Source organism: Bos taurus, chromosome 25, assembly GCF_002263795.3.
Source record: "Bos taurus isolate L1 Dominette 01449 registration number 42190680 breed Hereford chromosome 25, ARS-UCD2.0, whole genome shotgun sequence".
Lineage (NCBI taxonomy): Eukaryota > Metazoa > Chordata > Mammalia > Artiodactyla > Bovidae > Bos > Bos taurus.
The window spans coordinates 32,668,163-32,693,531 of record NC_037352.1 but is presented as its reverse complement, the minus strand read 5'-3'; the positions used below and the strand labels follow the sequence as shown (position 1 = coordinate 32,693,531).

The 25,369-nt window shown below is 51.0% G+C and overlaps 1 protein-coding gene across 1 annotated transcript; it reads left to right on the top strand.

Moving 5' to 3' along the window:
* RCC1L (RCC1 like) lies at positions 1-23,779 on the top strand. Its single transcript, NM_001192346.1, has 11 exons — positions 1-359; positions 4,157-4,286; positions 7,009-7,137; positions 8,094-8,160; positions 8,629-8,680; positions 9,433-9,517; positions 11,809-11,990; positions 14,916-15,003; positions 15,809-15,982; positions 18,324-18,409; positions 23,009-23,779. The coding sequence occupies exons 1-11, from the start codon at positions 36-38 to the stop codon at positions 23,084-23,086; spliced, it is 1,395 nt and encodes a 464-aa protein (NP_001179275.1). The 5' UTR covers positions 1-35; the 3' UTR covers positions 23,087-23,779.
* Positions 23,780-25,369: the final 1,590 nt, after the last annotated feature.

Genomic DNA, 25,369 nt, shown 5'->3' with positions numbered 1-25,369 from the left:
CGGCGCCCAGGAGCTGTTAAGGCGTGAGACGGAGGATGGCGGTGGTGACGCTGGCGGCGGTGGCTCGGCTGGGGCGCCGGCTGAGTGGGCTGGGGCCGGGCCGCGGACACTGGACAGCGGCCGGACGCTCGCGGAGCCGGCGCGAGGCGGCGGAGGCCGAGGCGGATGCGCCCGTGTTCCAGTACGTGGGTGAGCGTGCAACTCGCGCCGACCGAATCTTCGTGTGGGGCTTCAGCTTCTCCGGGGCGCTGGGCGTGCCCACCTTCGTGCTGCCCGGCTCCGGACCCCAGCCCCGCGCCGGCTCGCGGCCGCGCCGCAGGATCCAGCCCGTGCCCTACCGCCTGGAGCTGGACCAAAAGGTGAGGACTGCGGCTTCTTCCCTCCCTCCCTCGGTGCCGCTCTCTAGTCTTCGCCGTTCCTCCTGAGACCCTCTTGGAGGGTTGGCGACTCTGGGTGGACAAACTTCGGGGAGAACGACCCTCCCCGAAGGGGAGGGTGTTGTGTCCGGCTCGCGTCATTCTCGCGACACCCCGTGAGCCGGGGTCGTTGCCACAGTTACGGGAGAGGAAAGGGAGGCTCAGAGAGGTTAAGGGACGGGCCCATTGCCCCAAGGTTCGTAGGTGTTCGGTACTTAGGGATTCGCCCTCGGGCTAGACCCCAGAAGTTCTTCTGCTAGGAAAGTGAAAATGAAGTCGCTCAGTCGGTTCCGACTCTTTGCGACTCGTGGACTGTAGCCCACCAAGCTCCTCTGTCCATGGGATTCTCCAGGCAAGAATACTGGAGTGGGTTGCCATCTCCTTCTCCAGGGGATCTTCCCGATCCAGGGATCGAACGCAGGTCTCCCACATTGCAGGCAAACACTTTAAACCTCTGCGCCACCAGGGAAGCCCTTAAATACAAGAAAACAGTCTCTCAGAAAACCTCCTATAGAGACACGGAACTTAAGTGGACTTCAAAAGGTCTGAGAAAATGTGGGCCGGTTGGAGTCGGTGAATAGCTCGGAAAGGAAATGTTAACTGGAGAAGTAACAGGAATGACAGCGAGGATGAAAGGTCTAAACACACTGGAATGGTTGCACAGGAGGCCCGTGAGTTGACTCAGACTTGAAGAGATGCAGTAAAGAACAGCTCCTGGAGGGCGCCTTATTGTGGCAGCCAGTATATAGAAAAGCAGAAAAGGATGTTTAGGATAGGTTCTTGCTTGGTGTGGTTGTGGACATCTTGGTAGGCGGTGGAAAAGAAGCAGATTGGACCGCTTTGGCTTCTGACTTTTCTGTCAAGGATAACACATGATCTTTTGCCCTAAATAGGGAGCACGTAAACAGGGATTATTAAGCTTCAGTGAAAGGTTTACTTCTTAATGTTGAGTTGTGAGAGTTATTTATGTGTTCTGGATGTAGGTGCTTTATCGCATATATGATATGTGCATATATTTTCTGCCAGTTCTTGATTTTCTTTTTATTTTAATAGTGTCCTTCAGGAAGCAAAAGTTTTTAATTGAATAAAGTTCAGTTGATGAGGTTTTCTGGTGTGGATCAGGCATTTGGTATATCTAAGAAGTCTTTGCCCATCCCAAGATTGCAAAGATAATTTTCGTATGTTTTTGTTTAGGATCTTCATAGTTTGAGTTCTTATACTTTGGTCTGTGAGCCAGTCATTTGAGTTAATTTTTGTGTATGGTATGTGGGCCTCCCTCGTGGCTCAGTGGTAAAGAATATGCCTGCCAATGCAGAAGATGCGGTCCTGGAGGAGGAAATGGCTGGCTAGCCACTCCAGTATCCTTGCTTGGGAAATCCCAAGGACAGAGGAGCCTGGCAGGTTCGTGGGGTCGCCACAGAGTCGGACAGACTTAGCAACTAACTTTTCTGTAATCTAGGACGTCAGTCTCCTCTGCTGTGTGTGGCTGCTGACATTGCTTGTGTTTTTGTTTTGTTCCGCCCCCCTCCCCCAACTGTCCTTTTTTTTTTTTTTTAAGTCAGCCTTCTTGGCGTTTGCCAATGATTTGGGCAGAGGCTGTGCTCAGACACCTTGAGCTAGTAAGTCTTCTGCTCTCCACTTTGATTCTGTGTGTGGGTTGGGGATCACATTCAAAGTTCAGCCTGATCTCAAGTCGGCCTCAGCTTTTCTTCCCACTGGGAGCTCCTTGTGCAGTTTCCCTGTCAGCCATGCAGGTGTGAAGAGCTTTCTGTGACTCTCATTTCTAGGACCTGCCTGTTACATTTCTCCTCTTACCGGAGTCAGGATTGCAACCTCAGACTCAGTGAATCGCGAATCTTCCTTGTTTGTTTCCTGCTGAATTTGCTGTGGGGCATGAGTTTTCACCTTTTACCGCAAATTAAGTCTGTCTAAGCAACAAAACTGATGGTTTTCACTGTCAGCGCTGCCCTTTTCTAACTCCTGTGCCAACTGAGCTGGGTTAGCTGGAGCAACTCCGGACAAGAAGTCTACAAACCCTGGTATTTCTTGCCTGTAGGTCTAGCAGCACTTTGTGAGTAATTTCTTGATTTGTTTGCCTTTGATTGACTTCTGGAGCCCTGAAATGGTTGTGGTTTTTTTTTTTTTTTTTTTTTCCAGTTTTCTCCAGTTTTTTACTTGTTTTTTGGGGGAAAGATTAGCTAACCTCTTTACACCACCAGAGTTGGAAAGTCCCCTTCTGGTGCTTTATTATAACAAACATTGCTTAATGCTGACTCTGTGTTAGGTACTGTTCAATGCCTTTTCACATACTGGCAGATTTAATAATATAGCAGGTGCTACCCAAATATTTGTTGGCTGTTGAACAAACAGATGAGAGTAATCGTATCGTGTGCTGGGCAGCGGCTTCAGAACTGTTTTCTGTGTTTCCTGCTGTGTGGTCAGGGGTTGTATCCGGCCTCCCCAGTGGGTCATTTCCTTGGAGGTGGAGCCGTTCCAAGAGACCAGGGGACTGAGGTGCTTTTCCGTTTTTCCTGATGTAGTGGTGCATCTGTGTATGCTCCATGTGAGTGTTAGGAGAGCAAGTGTCACAGGGCAGAAGGAGGGGTCTGTAACTTTTGGATGGCTCGATTAAACAGGTCATCAACTTTAAAAAGAAATATTTAGCTCGCTTTCTTCAAGATATGCTGGAGTTAAAAAATGTAAAAACAAAACAACACTCCTGTTTGTTCATTATCGTGGTAAGCTAGCATTTTCATCAGGATCAGGTTAGATTTCCAGGTAGTCTCTGAGATCAACTATATAGGTCTTTGGTAAACTATAAACAGCCAAGAGATAATGGAGGAACGTTAGGGTGACCATGCGATGTGTTCTCATTTGCTTGAGAGTGAACTTTAGGGCATCAGGTGTAAACCAGGATTGTCTCAGGCTGCTCTGGGTATTGTGGAAAGGGAGTTGACCTTAAAGCCAGGCTGCCTTTGGTTTGTTACCAGCCCCACTGAAGACTCAGTTTCCTTATCTGATCTTGAAGGTGGGGATCAGTCAGTGTGTCATATTCATGGTAGCTGTGATAACTAATTCTTCTTCATGGAAGTAGTGGTTTGAGACTATTAACACTGTAGCATAAGGATTAATAGCATGCGCTCCGCAATCAGACAGCTTAGGCAAGGTACCTAATCTCTAGGAGGTTTGAATTTCTTATATACCAAATACTACTATTACTACCCTTAGTAATAATAATAAGCACATTATATAGCTCTTACATTAAGCCAGGTACTGTTTACTCTTAAAGTTTTAACTATATTAACTCATTTAGTCTTCACAACTACTCCTAACTATTATAGGAGAGACACTGTTGTTAACTATTTTGCATATAGGGAAAGAGACACAGAGAAGTTAAGTAGTCTGTCTCAGGTTACACAGCTGGTAAAGGTCTACCCAGTGGTCAACCCTTTGATCTTGCCAAGATTCAAACTAAAACTAAGGTAGTCTTCAAGTTTACTATGCGAGACTATGTCTTGGTGAATGGGGATCATTTGATACCTAGACAACTGGGTGACAAGATTAAATGAGGTTGTGCATATCAAGCCCTTAACACATGGTAAACCTCCAGTAAGTGTTAGTTGCTATAGTAATAGTGGTGGTTCTTGAAATGGATAAATAACCTGTGATTTATTGCTGGGAAAACTTATGTCCCATATCAGTCAATGCTTTATGGGATTTTTTTTTTTTTTTCCATTCAGATTTCATCTGCCGCCTGTGGATATGGATTCACATTGCTGTCCTCTAAAACCAAGGATATTACCAAAGTTTGGGGTATGGGGCTCAACAAAGATTCTCAGCTTGGATTTCACAGGAGCCGGAAAGATAAAAGTAAGTATTCTCACCTTGATTTCTCTCTGCTGTGAGTGGTCTGAAAAGGTACTCTTTGACTTTTAAGAAAATGGTTTCATAAACCAAACCATAGCAACAAAATAGATGGAGTCTTTAAAGTGTTGTTTGAAACCATCTAGACCAGATTATTTTCCAGTCTGTTTGGTAATAACATTGAAACTTTAGGCAAAGGAGCATTTGCTGATGAGTAAAGGTATTCTTTTTGGCCCCAAAGAGATGCCCCTTTTTTCCCTAGGTTGGAGATCACTTGAAATATTCTGCAGTGCCTACAATATGGTCTAAGAGGAAAAATTCAATGAAATCCTTAAGATGGAGATTTGATTCCAGGTATTCGAAACTTGAATTGTAAGAACGTTAATTATTTATAATGACAGCTTTATAAGTAGACAGTAGTAAATCAATTATAAGTACAATAAGAAGCATTTATTTTTTTAAATAAAGGAGTAATTACCAGAAATATACTGGATAAGCCTCCCCCCCCATTTTTTCCTATTCCTTTATTCATATGCAAATATATTTAAAAATATAATTTTGATTACAGCATATGTTTTGTTTTCTGCCTTTCTTCACTTAATTTTATATTGGGAGTCTTTTATAAATTAGTAATGAAGGCTTTATTAGCTGCAAGATACCACATTACTAAGAGTCTAGCGCACCCCATGTACTGCCACCAGCTCCAGCAGTCATCAGCTCACTCGTCGTGTTTTATTCAGCCTCCACCATCCCCCTCAACAAATTTGAAGCAAATCCTAACATTATTGATTTTTTTCATGAATATTTCAGTACATATCTAAAAAAATTAAGAATTCTTAAAAAAAAAAAAGATACTATTATCACACCCAAAAATAATTAGCAGTATAGTCATTTGATATCATCAGATATCCAGTGTTTATTTTATTTTTTTTTATGGCTGTGCTGCTTGGCTTGCAGGATCTGTTACCTGACCAGAGATTAAACCCCGGGTAATTAAACTTTCACAGCAGTGAAAGTGCCAAATCCTGACCACCAGGGAGCTCCCCCTCAGTGTTTAAATTGCCTATTATCTCATAAATATCATTAGGCTTATATTTTTAAAAATTTATTTGAATCAAGGTCCAGATAAAGGCCAGACATTGATTGGTTGGTAAGACTTTTGAAAGTCTTTTGCGTTTGTGTCCGTCTTTTTCTCCTTGATATTTATTTATTGAAGGAATCATGGCGATTGTCCTGTAGAAGCGTCCAGGCTGGAGTTTGCTGATTGCATCCCTGTGGCGCTCTGTGGCGTGCTCTGCTGTCCTTTGTTTCCTGTCAGTTGGTAGCTGGAAGTGGAGTCAGATTCCCCGAGAGCTGTAACACTTCCGATTCCCTTCAAATGTTATGTCTTTGCTGCTTCCCAGGCCCTTAGGGGTCAGTGACTATAGTAATAGGAGATGTGAAGTTTTTAGTATTTTAAAATACAGTATTACACTAATAGCGTTATCCAGTGCCTTTGGTTTAGCTTAGAGTTACATCATCTTCTTGTGATAAATTACAGTTATTCCATGCTGATCAAAAGCTCTGTTTGAAAATTGTATCAGTCACAAGTGAATACCAACAGGCATGTATGATGGTAACGCCATATATTTGGTAAATGAAATGTTTTTAAACGTGGGGTTCATGGGAGAAAAGAGGAGGGTCATGAGTGGTTGAGAACCAGGACATTGGCAGATCTTAACTCCAGCCTCTGTTACAAATATTCAGAAGTTCATCGTTTAGAACCTACCGTAGTGAAAGTGTTATACCTCAGTCATGTCCCTCTCTTTGTGACCCCATGGACTGTAGCCTCAGGCTCTTCTATCCATGGAATTCTCCAGGCAAGAATACTGGAGTAGAGTGCTGTTTCCTCCTCCAGGGGATCTTCCCAACCTAGGTAGGAATCGCCTGCATTCCAGGCAGATTCTTTACTGTCTGAGCCACCAGGGAAGCCCAAAACGTACTGTAGGATTTCCCTATGTAGGCCAATCTGGCTTCTCCAGTAGGATTATAAAGAACAATAAGATTCTTCTTTGGGGTGCCTTCTAAAACACTTTCCTCCCTTTCTTGCTTATTTAAATATTAAAATTTTCTTTTTTGAATAGATAACATACATACTTCAGAATCCTAAAGGCGCAGTTAAATATACAGTGACAAGTCTGCTTTCCACCTCTGTCCTCCAAGCCACACAGCTTTTCTCCCTGAAGACAACATATGTCAGGAGTTTCCAGTTTATCCTCCTAGAGAGATTTTGTGCATATGGAAGGAAGCACATGCATCTATGTATTCTTTTTACTTTTACTCTAAGTTGTATCATACTGTATATGCTATTCTTCAGTCTACTGATGAATTCTAATGGTGCTTGCAGGAAGAAAGTGCTTTTCCTTTCCTTAAAAATCCAGAAGGTGGGACTTCCCTGGTGGTCTAGCAGTTAAGACTCCACACTACCAGTGTAGGGGGTGTGGGTTTGATCCCTGGTTGCTAATATTTCTGCAGGCTGTGTGTTGTGGCCAAAAAAAGAAAAAAAAATCCAGCAGGTTTTAAATGACATGGGAAGAAATTTCTTTAATAGGACTAAGTATGCTTTACAGTAACTCATCGTGTGATGGACGCCGGGGGCAGGGAGCGGGGCTGGAGTTCTCTCCGCTCTGCCAATAACGTCCGTCTCCGGGCCGTGTAACGCGTGTGCGCCTGCGCATTCTCGTTTCAGCGAGGGGATACGAGTACGTGCTGGAGCCCTCGCCCGTGCCGCTGCCGCTGGACAGGCCCCAGGAGACGCGGGTGCTGCAGGTCTCCTGTGGCAGAGCCCACTCGCTCGTCCTGACGGACGGCGAAGGAGGTGATGGACGTGTTCCGGGGGTGTGGGAGAGTGGGGGCCGCTTTCCGGCGGCCGGGCCTGAAGGGGTTCGTGGGGTTGGGCCCCATCTAGTTAGTGAAGCTGTTGGCATTTCCTGAGCAAGTCAGTGGGATGGCTCAAGAGAGCGGTGTGGGGCCGACCTTGGCAACTCTTGCATGTTCTCTGCCCTCTGTGGCTCTTGGGAAATCTCGGTCTGTATTTATAAACGTGATAGCGCGCACCGGATCATGACCTACTTCTCCTTAGCCCTGGAGCCACCAAGCCGGACTCTGTGTGTGTGTGTAGATGGCTTTTTCCCTCGTACTGAAAGCAGCCTGTTTGCTGACACGCCAGACTGTGTGTGTGTGTGTGTGTGTGTGTAGGTGGATTTTTCTCTTGTACTGAGAGTAGCCTGTTTGCTGACAGTTCTTCCACATGGGGTGGGGGTGGAGAGTTTCCCTAGTTCAAGCTCCTGGCTCACCCCCGGCCCTCTTCAGAAGAGCGGTTGTTTCCAGGGGAAGGTCAACTTCACTAAAGTTTTCAAATTTCACTCTTTTGGCTCAGTATGCTTTGTAGGAAATGGTGAAGGTGGTGTTAGGAGCTCTTTTAGCGGGGGAGGCTTGGCGTTGAGGGCAGCCTTGTGACAGGTCCAGGGAATGGGGTTGCTGAGGCCTTCCTTCCACGAGATGTGCTCACCTCATCATGTAGCATTCCTGAGAAGCACTCCCAGGGCCCACGTGGGGAGGCAGAAGGCATGGCAACAGTGGCCTGAGCTGTCCTGGCCGGCCTGCACTCCAGCACTGCCGTAGGGGTGCCTGCAGAGGCTGGGAATGTTGGAGAAGGAGGCTGAGTGGCAGCTGGGGCAAGTGGTTGCACTAGAACCGCATGTGAGACTCTCCTCCCAGTCCTGAGGATTCCAGGACCTGCAGAGCTCATTTGATTGGCGTTTTATCCTTTAGTTTTCAGCATGGGGAATAATTCTTACGGGCAGTGTGGAAGAAAGGTGGTCGAGAATGAAATTTATAGGTGAGTTCCTGAAATTGCTACCCCTTCCCCAGGTTGTGTGGAGTGTTAAACACCTTGTGAGATGTGAGAGACCCCAGAGTCATAAAACGCAGTGGGAGGTCCCCGGAAGGTGTGGAGAGTGGGAGGGAGGGAGCCTGAGCCCTGTCTGATGTGGGAATGTCTTTGATTTCATTTGCTGCTTTCACCAGACTGATTAACTTAAAAATTCTGCTAATCTTTAAAAAAATTTCCCTCTAGCTCCTCATATTATGCTGGTAGATCTAAATTACACTCAGAAGTCTGCAGCATATTAAAGTCACCAAAGGATTTTGTTTTACTTTCATGCCCAGACCTCCCTCTCCTTGTATTTGACCCTGAGATCTCCCTGACGTTACCGTGTGCATGTGGGGGCCACCGGTTGGGGTGACGAGAGGGGCTGGAATTACCCAGTGCTTACCATGCTTCTTCCCAAATTTCTCCTGGCTGTAGTGAAAGTCACAGAGTTCATAGGATGCAGGACTTCGATGGACAGGTGGTCCAGGTAAGAGATGGGGGCTGAGGACCACTGGTCTTGCACCCCCACCCCACACCCGGGGGTGATTTTGAAAGGGTGAAAGTTGGGTGAGCTGATGGCAAACTATTACGGTGATTTTCTGAATTAATAAATTATTTTGGTAAGCATTGTTGCCAGCCTATTCTAGGTCAGGGCTTACGCCAGCTTGTGGGGATACAAAGTTTAATAAAAATTGGTGAGAGTGAGTAACACTCTGGGGAGAGGCAGGTTATATACCGGCGTGTCAGAGTGTAATTCGAGCTCTGCGTTCCAGGCTGCTTTATCCTGCTGACCATTTTATGCTCATCCACGGTATAGTGCCTGGCACACAGTAGATACTTAACTGTGTAAATGAGTGTATACAGAAAGCGCTTATGAGGGCACCAGAAGGAGATCTGTTACTCCTACCTGGGGTGGACTGGAAGGAGGGAAGGGCTTCTGGAGGACGCCATGGTTCCTGGGGTGGAGTGGGGTGGAGGGGCGCTTGGGTTCGCTCCTTAGGACATGAGGCACCGTTTTGTTTTTAGCCAGAGCAGTTTCAGGGGAGTGGGAGACACAGGCTGGGCTGTGCTGGATTGAGAAAGAGTTGGCCGTGGAGCAGGGTGGGGCAGCCTGCCACCCAGCCCCTGCAGCATTCCGGGGTGGTGGGCAGTGGTGCCTGGCTTTGGGCACTTGGGCCAGGACAGCGGGGCTCTAAGGATTTCTTCTCACCAGTCATCTCGCCTCCATTTGTGTGGTAGGTCGCCTGCGGTCAGGACCACAGTCTGTTCCTGACGGATCAAGGAGAAGTGTATTCTTGTGGATGGGGTGCGGACGGGCAGACAGGTAGTGTCCCTTCCTCCCCCGGCCCCTCCCCGGGGATGGCACAGTTGCCTTCATCCGGCCCTTCCCTCTCCTGTCCCTTCCCGCGTGTCCCCTCCCTTTCCCCTCAGCCCCGGCTCCTGGATTGGATGGAGGACTGGGGCTGCCCCACCATACAAGTCTGAGTCTTTTCAGAGACAAATGCCCCCTAATGGGAGCTCGGCTTCAACTGATTTGAGAAGATTGTGATTCAGGGAGAGAGGAATGAGAGAGGAGGTTTATCATCCTTGCGCAGCTTACCTTTCTGTGTTCTGTGTTTGTCTGAAGGGAGGACCTTAAATTTAAGATTTAAACCTTGTGTAAATCCTCTATCATCCCGCCACCTCAACACATCATCTTTGTCCCTTGACTCATGTTTTTTCCCTGTCCTTATTCATATGTGAACATCGTTTATGGTACTCAGAGGTGTGATTTTTATATGCCTGTTTTATTGTTAAATTTACTTGAAACATTTTCCCACGTTGGTATAATTTGCACAGTTTTTAATATTTGTATGATAGAGCATCCAATTCGTGTACTATAAGGTGAATTAATAATTTAGTTATTTGATCAGATAGCTACTCATTACCCTGTAGTCAGGAGGCATACTTTTGGTGGGGGTGGGGTGGGGGGTGCAGTAGCCATTGCAGATACGACATTTGTCACATATACATGTCTAGCTTTTCCCTTCATTTGGATTGTTGCCCTGGGATGAATTTCCCAGGTGTGGGTCAAAGGATTCGAGTATTTTTATTGTTTTCAGGATATACTGTTATGTTGCTTTCCAAAAGTTTCAGTGTTGGAAATGACTTATATTGACGTCAGCAGTGTACGGAAGTACTGATTTAATCATCAGCCCTCTAGCAGGGATTATTGTCAGTTTAAGTGTCCTAATTTAATCCCAGTGCCAGTTTTTAAAGTGTGCATTTCTTTAGTATCTGTAAAGTTGAAGCTTCCTTTTTATTTTTTCAAATCTTGGTGTGAGTAACTTTTAAAAATCAGCTTTTTATAAAAAGAATGAAATTGATACATTTTTGACAGCACAGACCAAGGAGTGAGGTGAAAGTCTCAGTGCTGGAGAGAACCCTGGTTTAGTTTCCTGGCGCCACTCCAGAAGCTCTGCTGTCCCGTGGCCTCACTGCCCTTGCTTGCCAGGCTCTGAGTCCAGCCCCGAGGTCCCCCTGCACCCTGATCGGGAGCCCCTCCTCTGCTGCTGCAGGGCCTTTGCACATGCTGTTCCCTCAGCCTGGCATGCTCTTCTTCACTCTCCCTTTCATCCTGCAGACCTTGGTTTGAGGTTGTCTTTTCAGTGAAGGCCCCCCTGACCATCAGGTCTAAAGCAGTTTCTATCTCCGTATCCAGTTTCTTTAATAACCCTTCAACATTTTGAGTTAATTTTTAAAAATCTTTTTTAGTATATGGATTATACTTTGTGTATACAAAAGATGATATATAGGTTTTGCGTTGCCTGTTCCCAGAGGGTGTTGCCAGTCCGACACTGCTTTGGGCTCCTTGCAGGAAACCTAGTATAAGCAGGGCTCTGTGGTTTGGGGTCTCCCTCATCTGCTGCCCAAGGGGTTACCCTCCATCGCCGAGCTGGTAGTGACGTTTGCCCTCCTGGCAAGCCCTATCTTTTCCTTGGCTCATTGTTTACCACACCAGTTTGCCAGTTTCTATTTGTTGTTTTGGGGGAATGGCGTGGGGGGTTGACATTGCATGGGCTCTTATAAATTTCCTTTATTTTCTCCCAAGCCCAGCAGTGCCTCAGGAATTGCTTGTTGTAACTTTGGTTTCCCAGTGCATATAGAAGTTATGTTTATACTGTAGTCTATTAAGTGTGCAATAGCATTATGTCTAAAAAAAAACAAGGTACATATCTTAATAAAAAAATACTGCCTCCAAAGTATTAACCATCACCTGACAATACAGGGTTGCCACAGACCTTCAATTTGTTAACAGTGCAGTATCTGCAAAGTGCAATAGAACGAGTTGTGCCTGGATATCGTATACAAGGTCTGGTAGGCTCATTGTGTGGTGGCGTTTCATCTTGAAAAGGTTTCTAACTTGAATCAGACTTAGGAAACATCAAGGGTTTTACGTGTCAACAATCACTATGATGTTTTTTCCTCTTAGAGAACGTGGAACAGGAAGTTGTACAGCGTGCAGGGGGAACTGATTAGGATTCTGAGTTGATCTTTGTAAAGTGCTTAAAACGGTGTTTGGCACATAGTAAGTCAAGGCAAATGTTTGAGTAACACAGTTTTCCATTGTGTCAGGCCTGGGTCACTACAATATCACCAGCACGCCCACCAAGCTGGGGGGAGACCTGGCCGGAGTGAATGTCGTCCAGGTGGCCACCTACGGGGACTGCTGCCTGGCCGTGTCGGCTGATGGTGGCCTCTTCGGCTGGGGCAACTCTGAGTACCTGCAGCTGGCCTCTGTCACTGACTCCACACAGGTACGCGGTCACTGGCAGCCCGGGCTGGGGGCTTGGAAGTAGTATTAAGGACATGCAGAAGAGGTCCGTCACCAAGGGGAGATGTCCAGACTGCTGTGTAGCCTCGCCTGACCTGAGGCTGCCTCTTCAAGGGGCCGAGTGCTTGACGATCTCTTTGGAGCCTAGAAAGAAAGCTTAGGTTCAAAAGCCTTCATTATCAATACTTCTATAAGCTAGTCCTGGCTTAGAGCAGTAGTTTGAGTATGTCTGTCTGCCCTGTCCTGTTCTGAAAGGGGAAGTGAGGCTGTTTACACATGATCCTGCGACATCCCAGTGGGCCTTTTGCTTCCGTCCAGCGTGTGTGCCCCTTGATGAAGACGCCGTGCGGCCCCCAGGTCACGCAGGAGAGCCCCGGCGCCTGGCATGTGGGGTCTCCCCGTCGCGACCCCGCCGTCACCGCAGGGGGCCACCGTCCGTACAGTGCAGTAGGGTTTTAAACGTTCTATTAAGGAAAGTTCCAAATATAAGCAAAAAGTAGGCCTTACTGCATAATTAATCTCTATGTAGCCATTACCCATATTCAATAATTGCCAACTAATGGCCCGTTTAAAAAAATAGATAATATACTGTTTTAAATTGTATGGCTTAGTGGTTTTTAGTATATTCACAAGGCTGTGTAACTGTCACCAGTATCTAATTCCAGAACATTTTCATTAACCCTCCCCCACCCTCCTCTCCAAAAAGCCCCACACACCTAATGGCCAGTTCTGTTGCATCTGTAACTCCATCTACTTCTCTGTCCTACATTATTTTGAAGCAAATCCTAGACTTTATAAATCATTGTGTCTCTAAGTGATAAGGACTTAAATTAATATCATCAAGCTTCTGACAACACACAGAAGAGTTTTAAATATGTTAATAGGTAAAGAAAGGGATAAAGGTCAGCTAATCAGACAAAGATAATCCTCAGTTCTCTGTGGTCTGACACACTGGCTAGAAGTGGCTGCAGATTAGGCCCTGAACTTTCTAGTAGCTGAAACAGAAGAAAAGGTCATCGGTTACTATTTTAATATGTTTATTTTTATTTATTCATTTGGTTGTGTCAGATCTTAGTTGTGGCATGTGGAACCTAGTTCCCTGACCAGGGATTGAACCTTGGCCTCATGGAGTTGGAATCTCAGAGTCTTAGCCACTGTATCACCAGGGAAGTCCCAGAAAACGTGGTCAGTTAATGATTCATTGTTTTCATAAGATAAATTGCAAATAAAGTGTTCAGAAGAAGGACTGGGCTTCCTGATACCAAGGCCTGAGGTCAGTGTCTGCATGGCCTTCCTGTGGGGGCAGGTCTAGGGTCATGCTGTTGTTACCTGTGCTGCGTGACAAATGACCCTACCATGTAATGGCTTAAAACAACCCATGTTTATTTTCTCTCAGCTTTTGTGAGTCAGAGATCTAGGGCTGGCTTGGCCAGGTCTTTGGCTCTGAGTCTCTTTCTTGGGGTTCACCTTGGGAAGGCTCTGCCTTTGAGCTCACACTGGTGGTTTGCAGCAGGGAGCAGGTCCCCATGGACTGCTGGCCCCGGGGCCCCCCGTCCTCACTGGTGCTTGGCCAGCTCACAGCGGTTGGCCAAGCCTTCCTCAGCTCCTTGCTATGCAGGCTTCTCCACATGGCGGCTCCCAGCACAGCAGTTGGCTTCAGCCGAGCAGGCAGATGAGAGGGTGAGCGAGCATGTCAGTGAGACAGAAGCCAGTGCTCTACAAGTTCATCCCAGTGGTGGCTTCCCCTCATGTTTGCTGGAGGTCTGTTCTGTAGAAGTAAGTCACCAGCCCAGCTTCCTGCATGGCAGGGCGCAGACAGCACACGGTGTGACCTGCAGGAGACAGGTCACTTGTTTGGAAGCAGCCCACCACAGCCCTGATCCTTTATGTGGCCTGGGCCTCACCCTGTCAGGGACAGCAGTGGTGCGTTTCCATGGCTCTTTGCTGGAGCATTTCTCAGTCTTTGCTGAGGGCGGTGTGCCAGAGCCCAGTTGGGCAGAGGAGCCGTGTGAGCCGGTAGCGGACGCCAGGCCCGGCCAGCAGCCTCGTGCCATCTAAGATCAGTAAGCCCCTTTAATCAACTTAGGGGTCCTTATCCTCCAGCTGTCTCCATCTGCCCGTGACTCTGAAAAGACCCATGCCTGTCACTGAAGCACTTAAAATCCATCTTTCCAAAGACACTCCTCAGTAGAAGCGCCAAGACCAAAGCCTGCTGGAAGGCTAGGTAGGCCACTTGGCCGTCTCTAGGCACTGTAGGTTCAGAACATCCTGGAGTGAATCCGTGCTCATCCCCCTACCCTGGCCCTTCTCCATCGTTTCCCACGTCCACTCACCTTCCCCTCTCGAGGTCACATCCCTCTCACTTGGAACCCCTACTGCCTCCCCGTTATGCTCAGGGTAGAGACCAGATCCTTACCGCGGTCAGCCACTGTCCCACGTGGTCTGGTTTTCCTTCTCTCCACCAGCATCTTGCAAATACTCCCCCTCGTTTCCGGCTGCGGCCACCCTGACCTGCTGAAACTCCTGAGCGTGCCACGCGCGCCTCGCCCCCTCTGCACTTCCACCTGCCTGACCTGGGGTTTCCTTCTCTCCTCCCCTGGCTGCTTCCTCCTGACTGCCGTCCCGACACGCGTCCTGCCTTCACTGCACTCAGCGCAGGTTCATCCTGCGTTCATCTTGGCTCACATCTGCCTCCTCCACTGGACTACACTCCCAGAGCAGGACGGGGTGTCCTGCTCCCTCGTCTCCCCCATGCCCTGTTAGACCCTCAGCACCTGTAGAGTATTTGGGATTATCTAGGGGAGGGCATGAATGAACTGGGACTTAGACCTACCCTGTACACGAAACAGTGTTTCCAAGTTCTTGCTGGTTTGTCTTCCTAACGGTGTGGCCCCTTCCTCTGATGCAGGTGAATGTCCCCCGGTGCTTGCCCTTCTCAGGAGTGGGGCAGGTGAAGCAGGCTGCGTGTGGGGGCACAGGCTGCGCGGTGTTAAATGGTGAGCCCCTCTTGCGGGCTGTTTGCTGGGAAGCTGAGGGTGGGATGGCTGCGGAAGGGCTGGTGTCCACTGGGTCCGGCTCTCAGTGTGGGGAGTGGGCCTGTGGAAAGATCAGAGTTCAGTCCACAGAGGGGGAGGGTGACTGATGTTCTTGACAGAAGGCTAACAGCTGTGATTTATACATCGACAAAGAGCCAGTGTAGAACTGAGGATTGCAGACCTCTGGCTTGCTTGCTCCCTCTCCCTGAGCCTGGGCCAAAGACTCCAGCCCTGCCTTCTCCAGAGAGACTGTGCTGAGAGCCCATGGGCACACAGGAGGCGGCCTAGGGTCCAGATCCTGAGAGCCACGCCCCCTGGGATTACGCATCTGGCACCACTGATCAGTGTTAAACTTTTTATAACCTGAAAGTCATTGCGAGTTTTAGAATCTGGCCAGGAGTCGTGTGGGTACTTGGCTCCATCTGCTGCTCATGTCGGGAAAAGCTGTCCTTGTCAGGCTCCCCTATGTTCACGTGGGGTCTGTGGGTGATTTATGGAGCAGCCCTGTCCAGCACCCTCAAGATGTGGGATTTGTGTTCTGAGATTGGTTAGCTGGCGAGACATCCTCCACAAGCACAAATTTGAAAGAGGAGAAAAGAAACATTAAGTATCTATCTCAACATGTTCTTGCCAAGCAAAAGGGAAAAGAAAAAAGGAAAAAAAATGCGTCTGGATGTAACACATCTTGGTGGCGTGGTTTGCATTTCTTGAGAGGGAGGGCTGTGCTTGGTTTGACTTCCTGACTGTTGTTTTTACTGTAATCCAGGAGAAGGACATGTTTTCGTCTGGGGCTACGGAATTCTTGGGAAGGGACCAAACCTCTTGGAAACCGCTCTTCCAGAAATGATTCCACCCACTCTCTTTGGCCTGTCGGAGTTCAACCCGGGAGTCCAGGTTTCCCGCATTCGCTGCGGGCTCAGCCACTTCGCCGCCCTGACCAGTAAGTGACCAGGCCCGTGCGGCCCCAAGGCCTGGCCGGGCTTCTGCCTCTCGGGTTCAGCCCCAGGCCGAGGGCCGCTCTCAGTTCCCATCGGTCCAGCGGAGTGGCGCCCTTGTGTGGATAATTAGAGAGAGCGGCTGATCCAGAAGTTGTTCAGCTTGAGGTTGTGTAATGTGTCTCCTTTTCATCCCGGAGGTTTGTTTTTGGTTCATCTGGTTTGTGGTTAGGCTAACATTACGTGAGTTTCTCAAGAGGACACAGTCGGTGGTTGGGAGAGGGGACCCTGGAGTGGGCCCGGGGGAAACCAGTGGGGGTTTGGCGGCATCCGCTGTGGGCGAACAGGAAGCGACCTTGCGGGGCTTCCTCCTGGCCCCCTGGCCACGCCCACCCCTCGTCCAGCCTGGAGTGCAGGAGGCGCATGCGTCAGGCCGGCCTGTGGTTTCGGGAGGTGGATGTGCCTGGTTTCTCCAGAGTGCTGGGGCAGAGTGATCAAAGGGGAGGCGGAAATGGAGGCTTTCTCAGAGGTCTGCCCAATCACGGAGCCACGAGCTATCCAGTTACCCTGCAGACCTCCAGCGTGCCTGCGCTCCCACCACTGCGGCTGTCGGGTCAGCTTGCTCCCCTTTAGTTGACTTGAAAAGTAAGACTGAACTAAACAGATTTCATTTTATGACTTTGAAGTATTATAAATTCGCTTTTTCCTTGAAATTTTAAAGACCTTTTTGTCTCATGGCAAGTAGTTATTTTCTTAAAACATCTGAGCTGGGACAGTCAGTTTGGGGTCCCCCTCGTCTGTTCTCTGGCCTCCTGCTAACGTGAGGCCCGCTCCAGATAAGCACCCTCTGGAGGCTCCAGAGTCCTCACGGCCTCTCAGTCACGGTCCGCGTTTCGGTTTGGGGGTTCTGAAGCAGCGGTGGCTGCTGTGCTGGGGGCTGCAGTGCTGTCTGACTGTGCCCTGAGGCACCCCAGTGATAGCAGGGGCAACTGGGGTGATCCCTCACCACCCCCCACGCAGGGTCAGCCACCTCCATCTGCAAATATATGTGTCACATGAGCGTTTTGAAGCTGTTCTGACGTGGCAAAGAAGAGTTGGTATGGGTGAATTCTAGAGGTAACGATTATCTGTAATTTCCCAAATGTTTAAGGCTTAAATTGTGTGCAGAGTCACGAACTTCAGAATCCACACACAGCCTTCACCTAGGACTAAGGTAGATTCCTTTGTCTGCTGTTCCACCATGTAGCCATGTGGGTCACACTGAAATGAAATCCTACTTAGATTTCCCCCAGAATCCAGCAGCCATCCTCCCAGTGCCAGTGACTGTTCCTCAGTAGAAGGAGCCCCAGGACCCGGGTGTCTCCCATGTCTCTGGGCCTGGCATTTGCGTGCGGCCATCTGGTTTACCCTGAGGTACTCCCCCCTCGGGTGGAAGACCAAGGAGGGCAGGCAGGACAGAGGCTCTGACGTGTGTCACCAAAGGGCCCTTTACTGAGCCAGCCGGGTTGTTTCAGTTCAGCTCCTGCGTGTCTGTCCTTCCCACGACCAGAGCCTTCTGCCTGCTGGGGCTGTGAATGGGACCTCTGTGCTAAGGATGCCCCAAGCTGGTGCGGGAGGAAGTCTGGACCGAGGGGCCTTCCCAGACTGGAGGCTGGGATTCCCAGAGCCCCAGTCTGGCTTCAGTGTCCTGGCCTGTCCCTACAGCACTCTGCCAGTCCTCTTCCTTCGTGGCACTTGCTACAGTTGGAAATCATGCATTTTCGGGTTATTTATTGTTCTCTGTTGGACTGGCTCCACCCGGACGAGGACAGGAACACGCCTGGTGGTCCCCATACCGTCCCAGGTCCTAGCACACAGATGTAGACCCAGCCCAGAGAGGCGCCCCATCACCATGTGTCACTTGACCAAATGCTCCCGAGACCAGACAAGGAGTGACCGATGACCCTACTTCTCACTCTGTCAGGGTGTGACTGGGATTTGAGGATGCTGAGGTCTCAGGATTGTGGAGCGCAGGGTCACACAGCTGGGCGATGGGGGGTGTCCGCAAGGGCTGAGCAGAGGGGGCTGTGTGTGCAGGAGCCCCCAGGCCCACCTCTGGGCACGTGCTCATCTCCCCTGAGAAAGACGCTGCGTGAATCTGGGCTGGGACACGTGTTTGGTTTGGGGATGGTGCTGTTTACTTGTCCCTTCAAAAGCAAGCATTAATAAATCCGGGGAGAAATTGAAGGTTAACATTGATCTTTCTGTACCGGGTTCTAGAAGGCCTATTCTCATGACCCTTCCTTCTCTTGGAGACTTGCCCTTAGCCTAAGCCCCAGCCAAGCCACCGTTGTTCTTTCTCTGCAGACCGAGGAGAGCTGTTTGTGTGGGGCAAGAACATCCGAGGGTGCCTGGGAATCGGTCGCCTGGAAGACCAGTACTTCCCGTGGAGGGTAAGGCTAGGCCAAGCGGCTTGAGGGCATGCTTGCGGAGCCGACACTGGAAGCAGCAGCTGGGCCAGCACCGGGTCCCCAGGGTTCTGGTCTCGTGCTGTCCTTAGGGTGCTTCAGGGAGGAGTGAGCTGCAGGCCGGGTGTCCCCACTGTCCACAAGGGAGGGGGTCGGGCTGAAGGAGCTGACGTGCCAGGAGCTGTTTACCAAGGCCCATGGAGAGGAATGTTTTACAGCGAATTTAAAAGAAAGCAGGATGTTTAATATTTAGAGTGCCTTACCACAGCCACCAGACTGAAACATACAGGCTCTTCTCAGGAGGAGGGTGCAATTATACAAAAAGGCTCATTTCAAAATTAAAGGGAAAGGAGATTCCTTCTTAGGTTGTAGTTTATTTTCACGTTGTTTACTAAGTCAGTTCTTTAAGTTCTTCTAAACAAGGCTATTTATTCTTCTGAGTATAGAACATATGGACCTGGAACAAAATGTATTATGAAAAATAAGCCTCCCATCTCCTGTCGCAGAGGCAGCTTCTGGTTTCATCCTTCCCTTCCGGAGATGGTCTCTGTAGAGAATCAGGCGCTCGTGTGCATGCATGCTTGTGTATGTTCGTGTGTGTGTTTGCATGTGTGCCTAAATGTTTTGTTTTGAAGGATCATTTTTAATAATGTGTTTTGAGGTTGTGTAAAAGCATCTTTTAAAAAACACATAAAAATGCAAAAGAAATGTTTTAATTTTTAAAAAGAAGATTTATCTGTCAAAAACCCATGGAAAGTGTCTGGAGGTGCTTTGTTATTTCACTGGCTGTTTCTCCCAGCCTTTCCCTTAGCTGCTGGCTCTCCTGGCTCCTGTGAACCTCGCTGGCCCTCCCTCCGGTGCAGTCTCCAAGAGACACTGGTCAGAGGGAGGCTTTGAACTTGTTGGGGAAAGATGAGTGCACCCCCAAGTTGTTTCCAGCCTGATGGGGCGGCCCTGCTGTCCCCTGGGGACCCCAGCCCGGGAGAGGAGAGGTGTGGCGGCGGCAGGCAGTGGTCGGCTGTCCGGGAGCAGGAGTGTGGGGCAGTCAGGATCCTGCTTGTCCTTCGGGAGCCCCGACCCCACCCCAAGGGCTCTGTTCTGTGGGAGCAGTTTGGGAAATGGCCGAGCAACCGGGCTTTGAATGAATGACCACTGTGACTTGAGGCTCCCCACTTGCCTTCATTTCCTCAAATTAGAGCGAAGATTAGCTGTGAAGTCGGGTTTGACATCAGAGGGTGTCTTCACTGCTGAAGTGGCCGGGCCAGGCTTGGCCTCTGAGGCGGAGCAGGGGGTGCCAGGCCTGTGGGCGGACTCCTTGCTGTTAAGGCTGGACCCCCGAGCGTCCCTCTGACGTGCTCCCGGCCCCCACGCCATCAGGGCAAGGACGCTCCAGTCTGTTCCTGTGACGGCTGCCCTCAGGCCACATGCTGTCTCCTCTTGGGCATCTGTGGAGCTCCTTCACCCCCTTGTCTCCTTTCGGTTGGGGTGGGAGGATGGTGCTGAGGTCTATGCCGGCTCCAGGATGTGGGGCTGGAGCTCTGGGAGAGCGATGGAGACAGGAGCCAGTTTTTCAATCAGCTAGGTTGGAATCTTTAAAGGTTAGTCTGATGTTGAGTAGTTGGATCTTTCTCCAGTCTGTTCTGTTGTCTCACTTAAAAAAACAATTGCAAGTGATTTTTATTCCTTAAAAATTATATTTTCTTACTTACCTTCAGCAGGGAATATGTTACATCATTTAAAAAGTATTCCACAAAAGGAGGAAAGAAAACTAGAACCGTGTTTGTAGCTCCTATAGTGGTAGTGACTGGTTATTCTTAGACGCACAGAACCGGGGCTTTTCTCATGGTTCACAGGCCCAGGAGGTGACGTCTGAGTCACCTGATCCAAGCCTCTCCTTCCAGAAGCGTCCAGGATGTCTTCCTGCTCCACGTTGGTGCTCAGAGAGGTTCGGTGATCTCTTTAAGGTCACATACCTAGTGAGAAGTGGAGCCCAGATTCGGATTCAGTGTCTGACTTTGAGATGTCACCAAGGCCCCCCTCCTCTGTGAGGGCCTGAGCTGGGTCCCCCGCCATGGAGGAGAGGTCATGTGCAGAGGGAGACCATCTGCGCAATAGCGGCCCAACAGGCCTGGACTCAGGCCACACCCCTGCCCAGGGAAGGGTGATGGCCATCCTGGGGGCAAGGCGCTCTGCTGATGAAGGTGGGGTTGCCCCCCCAGCCTACGGCCGTAAACACTGACTTCCCAGTCGCTCAGCCGTCCGCTGGGCTGGGCTGCGATGTGAACTTGGTCCTTTGCAGACTATGCCTCCCCAGTGCTCTGCGCCCCTCTGGTTGGTTGGAGCCCTGCCTGGGGACCCGCTGCCTTCAGGGCCCTTTTCTTACTTGGCCTCTTCGGGAGCCGCAGGCCCTGGCAGTTCTGACTCCCCGGGGGAGGGTGCGCTGCAGGGCCGGGCCTCCTCACAGGCTGGGCGGGATCCCCTCTGGGGTGTGGCCCCACCTCTGGGTGCCGGGCAAGGTGTCTTCGGGTGTAGCTGAGTGGGGACATGGCGAGTCTGGCGGCCCGGTCACAGCTGTCCAGTGCTCCTCTCGGCCTTCCTCTGTCCTTGATCTGGTGGGCGAGTGTCCTCTGTCCCTGACCTGGTGGGTGTGTGTCCTCTGTCCTTCACCTGGTGGGCGTGTGTCTTGGGAACTTGTCCTTGTGTAGAGAGTTGCTCCTACACTAATTCTGCTCACACTTTTCAGAGTTATTTCAGGCCAGATAGGGGTTGGCTTCTGGAACTGTTTGCCTTTGCAATAATGGGAGTGTAAGTTGGTCTAAATAGAAACTCCTTTTAACCTTGAGGATGACACAGATAGAACACGGCTGAGGGCAGCCGTCTCTTGGATTCAGTTCAGAGGCTGAGGGGTGTGTCACCAGGGAACCACCTGCTTCTCCCCAGAGAGGCTCCCGGGGCCAGCGTGAGCCAGGACCATGTGGTCCTCTCTGCCTTGGGCTCTTGGGCCACAGCCCTTGGGGAATGAGGACAGAGGCGCTTAAGTGCGGCCGCTCGGCTGCCGGTCAGCGCGGAGAGTGGCCTCCCCCGGGGAAGGTCAATAAAGGCGCCCTCGTGGCCGGGGAGGTTGCTGGGAGCTCACCTGGCCGGTCACCCCGGGCAGCATGTTTTCTTCTGCTTCCATGGCCAGCCCGGAACACTTTATGCAGCCCTGGGCCCTCGTGACGGGCGGGGGGCACTGTGGCGTGTTTGCTCAGTGATCCTGTAACAGGTTTTGCTAAGGGCGTTTGTTTAGAGCAGGACGGGCAGCATGACTTGGTGCTAGCGTCCGTTTGCCTTGCGGCCCAGAGCCCTTAATGGACTTGTCTCTGAAGCGTGGACGCTGCTGCCTCTGGGCTTTTAAAAGGCCAGGCCATCTGGCCGGGGTCGTCCCCTCGGAAGCTCAGTAAACTCTGCAGGCTGTTGCAGAGCCGTCTCCAGCTGTCACTTTGCCGCCCGGGGGAGGGTGGGCAGGAGTCGGATGCAGGCAGGAGCGCAGGACCTGCGCCCGGCAGAGGCCGGGGAGGAGCCGGGGCCGGAGCTCAAACGAGACGCCGCACTCCCACTGGCGCTCTGCACCCAGACTCTCTGGAAGAGCAGAAACCAGTGAGAAGTCGTTTCCAGTTCCTCGGGAAGGTGGGGAGCAGGGCAGACGACGATGCGGTGGTATCCAGAGGCAATAATACCTTTCTTTTCTATTGAACAGTCATTTTATATGGTAGCCATGTGACTGTCACCTATTCAGATCAGTAGTAATAATAACAACAACAATGATACTACAACAATAGGAGAAAGGCAAGTGCCCTTTTCCTGGAGAGCTGGGGGCCTGTGTGGGCCTGGAGATCCCGCTTGTGTCGTGGGCACCGTTTTTGTGTGTGTGTGTGTGCGCGCGTGTGTGTGTGCATGTGTGTGTATGTCCTTCTCCAGGGCCCAGCTGTGGAGCTGTGGGACGACGAGCGTCCGTGTAAAGGCCAGCAGGCCAGGCTGTGGCCTCCACACCCTGCGGGGTTGTCTGCATGTCACCTGGAGGGTTGGCCCTACTGGTGATAACGTGTTGGCAAGGCCGCCAGCCAGGCCTCTGGCCCCTTCTAAGACGCGGTCAGCACCCCTCCTGCAGCCTGCCTGGGCCTGGGGCTGACGGGTGAGACGGGTGAGGACGCTGGGCTGGCAGGACTCCTCCCCACAGTGGGCCCCGCGGGCAGGACTGGGCGGGATGGTTTCTGGAGCCGCTCAGGGAGCTGCCTGGTGACCCCTGGGGCAGGTGGCCACCTCTGGGGAGTCACCCTCACAGGGGAGCAGCCTCTGTGGGGTGTCTGCGTCCTGGGACGGTGCACGCAGGGGCCCAGAGCGGCCTCTCGGGGGTTGGGGGTGTTGCCCTTGACTGTGTGGGGCGTTAAGATGGCCCTTCCCAGCTAACCTTCCAGGTGCGTGTAGGTGGCTGAGGCTCAGACCGGTTCCATTACTGACCCGGAGGCAGAGCCAGGGTCAGGCCCTCGTTGGGCCCCTGCCAGGCCACCTCCCTTCACGGTGTGCTGGGCCTCTCTTTTTCAGGTGACTATGCCTGGGGAGCCCATGGATGTGGCGTGTGGTGTGGATCATATGGTGACTCTGGCCAGGTCCTTCATCTGAACCTCCTCCTCGATCTGCTGGAGCCCGGCCCTGGCCTCAGGACTGCCTGGCCTGCTCAGCCAGGGCAGCCACAGGGCTCTGGATGGGGCCCAAGAGGGTCAGGGCCCGCCGTGCGCTGGGCCGCGCTCCCCACAGCCTGGAGCGGGGTGACTGGAAGTGCTGGAGGTGGTTCCCCTTCCAGCCCAGGGTGAGGCACTTGGCGCAGATTCTGCCCCTGGGCTGAGTGGCCCTGGCAAGGTGAGGACGATCTGCTTCATCTCAGCTCCTTCCCAGGGACACACGGTGGTATCTGCTGTCATGTCTGGTCTTCAGAGAGCTTATCTGCTCAGCCATGTCTGCGCGCTGCTGGAACGCCAGCTGACAGCCCTGCACGGGGGTCCTCCCTGGAAATGCCAGTGGGTGCCAGCCTGGAACCCTGTGGGCCCACAGCAGTCACCTGCCTTGTAACACTTCTTCCTGCCTGGCTCAGAAGACTTGAGAGGCCCCTTGGGAAGATGAGCAAGGCCAGATTTCTGTGGGCCAAGGGCTTTGAACACAATCCGCGAAAGCTTGGCTCGAGTGCTTGCCTTGGAGAAGGAAAACTCAGACGGTGAAAAACATTTGCGTTAATAATGTAACATGTCCTTTTCTTTAACATCTTTTAAAACTCTTTTTTGGAATAAAGTCTATTTTCTGCCTTTTCGTTTTTAAGAACTTGAGAGGCCTTTTTATTTTAACCTAATCATTTAGGGATTAGCTTTCCAAAACAAGGCATTTGGTGAAGAGGCTACTAGAAGCCAGTGAAAGGTACTCTGGAAGACAGTCCCGCTCGGAAACTGTTTTCTGACCAGAGCCTGCCCCCCCTCCCCCGCCATTGCAACTGGGAGAGAACGATGCAGTATAAAAATAACCAGTTATCACGTCACAATCTGGGGTCTCACTCGAGTGTACATACATCCCCTCCTTTTATCTGTTCACTCAACAAATGTTCACTGTTGTGTCCTGTATGTGCCAGGTATTGTTAATCACATAAGAGTCACACGGGGACGGAAAGCCCCCGCAAGCAGGTCTCACAATGCTTACATTTCGAGGAGGCAGAACAATCAACAAGCCAAGTGCAAAGTGTGTTAGATGGTTGCGTGGGCTGTGAAGAAAAAGCAGGAGCGGGCGAGCGGTGCTGGGAGGGCGACATGAAAGTGAACGGTCACTGTCGACGTCCCCGCTGCGGCCCGAGGCAGTGGGGACCAGCCACATGGTGTCTGGGGGGGCGGGGTGTGGTCCTGGGAGCCCTCCTCACCTGGGCACGTGCCACCTCCACTTCTCTGTGGGCCGACCAGTTCTTGTGTTTCTTAGAGCAAAGCTCTTCCATAAACTTGAAACAGAAATTGAAAACCGTCTGTCATGTTCCTTCCCAGAGCTCCTCTTGGGCCAAGGACCATGTCACCCCGGCGGTGAAGAACAGTAACCCTTCCTCCGGGGATACACGCCTTGAACTTCATGATTTGCAGAGCGTGATGCCCCCGAAGGACAGGCAGGGGACCCCCCAGTGATGCTCAGGGACCGTAGGGCATGGTGGTGATGGGGGGTGGTCTCTGTCGAAGGTGGGGGTGGTTTTTAGCCTCCCCACAGGTGGCAGCCATGATCAGATCCGGCCACTGCCTCCTCCTTGGACACCGTGTTAGTCGCTCAGTTGTGTCTGATGCTTTGCGACCCTGTGGACTGTAGCCTGCCAGGCTCTGTCCGTGGGGTCTTCCAGGCAAGGATATCGGAGTGGGTTACTGTTTCCTTCTCCAGGGGATCTTCCTGACCCAGGGATGGAACCTGGGTCTCTTACGCCATGGGCAGAATCTTTACCATCGGACCCACTGGGGAAGCCCTGGGACACAGTACCCAGCGTATATTAAGGGACGTCCTTAGATTTGTCTTAAAACTCAGGGCAACACTGGCCGGGTCTGTTCCCCTTGGGCAGGTGGCACGGCTGTTCCGTTTGTGGTGACAGGGTCCTGGCTGGAGTGTGTGTGCCGGGTCCTTCCCATGACTGTCCTCTGTGCTCCTACCTCTTCAGTTTTGTCCTCTCATTCCCAACCCCACTCCCCAGCCCCGCAGCGTTTAACAGAGAGGCCTTCTCCGCCACTGGCTTGGTCGCTGCGGTGTCTCATTTTGTTCCTGCGAAGGGTCAGGCTCTGGACACCTCTCACGAGCAAATGCGTGGCTGACACCCTGAGTGAGGTGACCCCGGGCTGCCCCTGATGTGACCTCTCTTCTCACACTTGGATTGCGTCCATTCACGGACGTTGGGGTCAG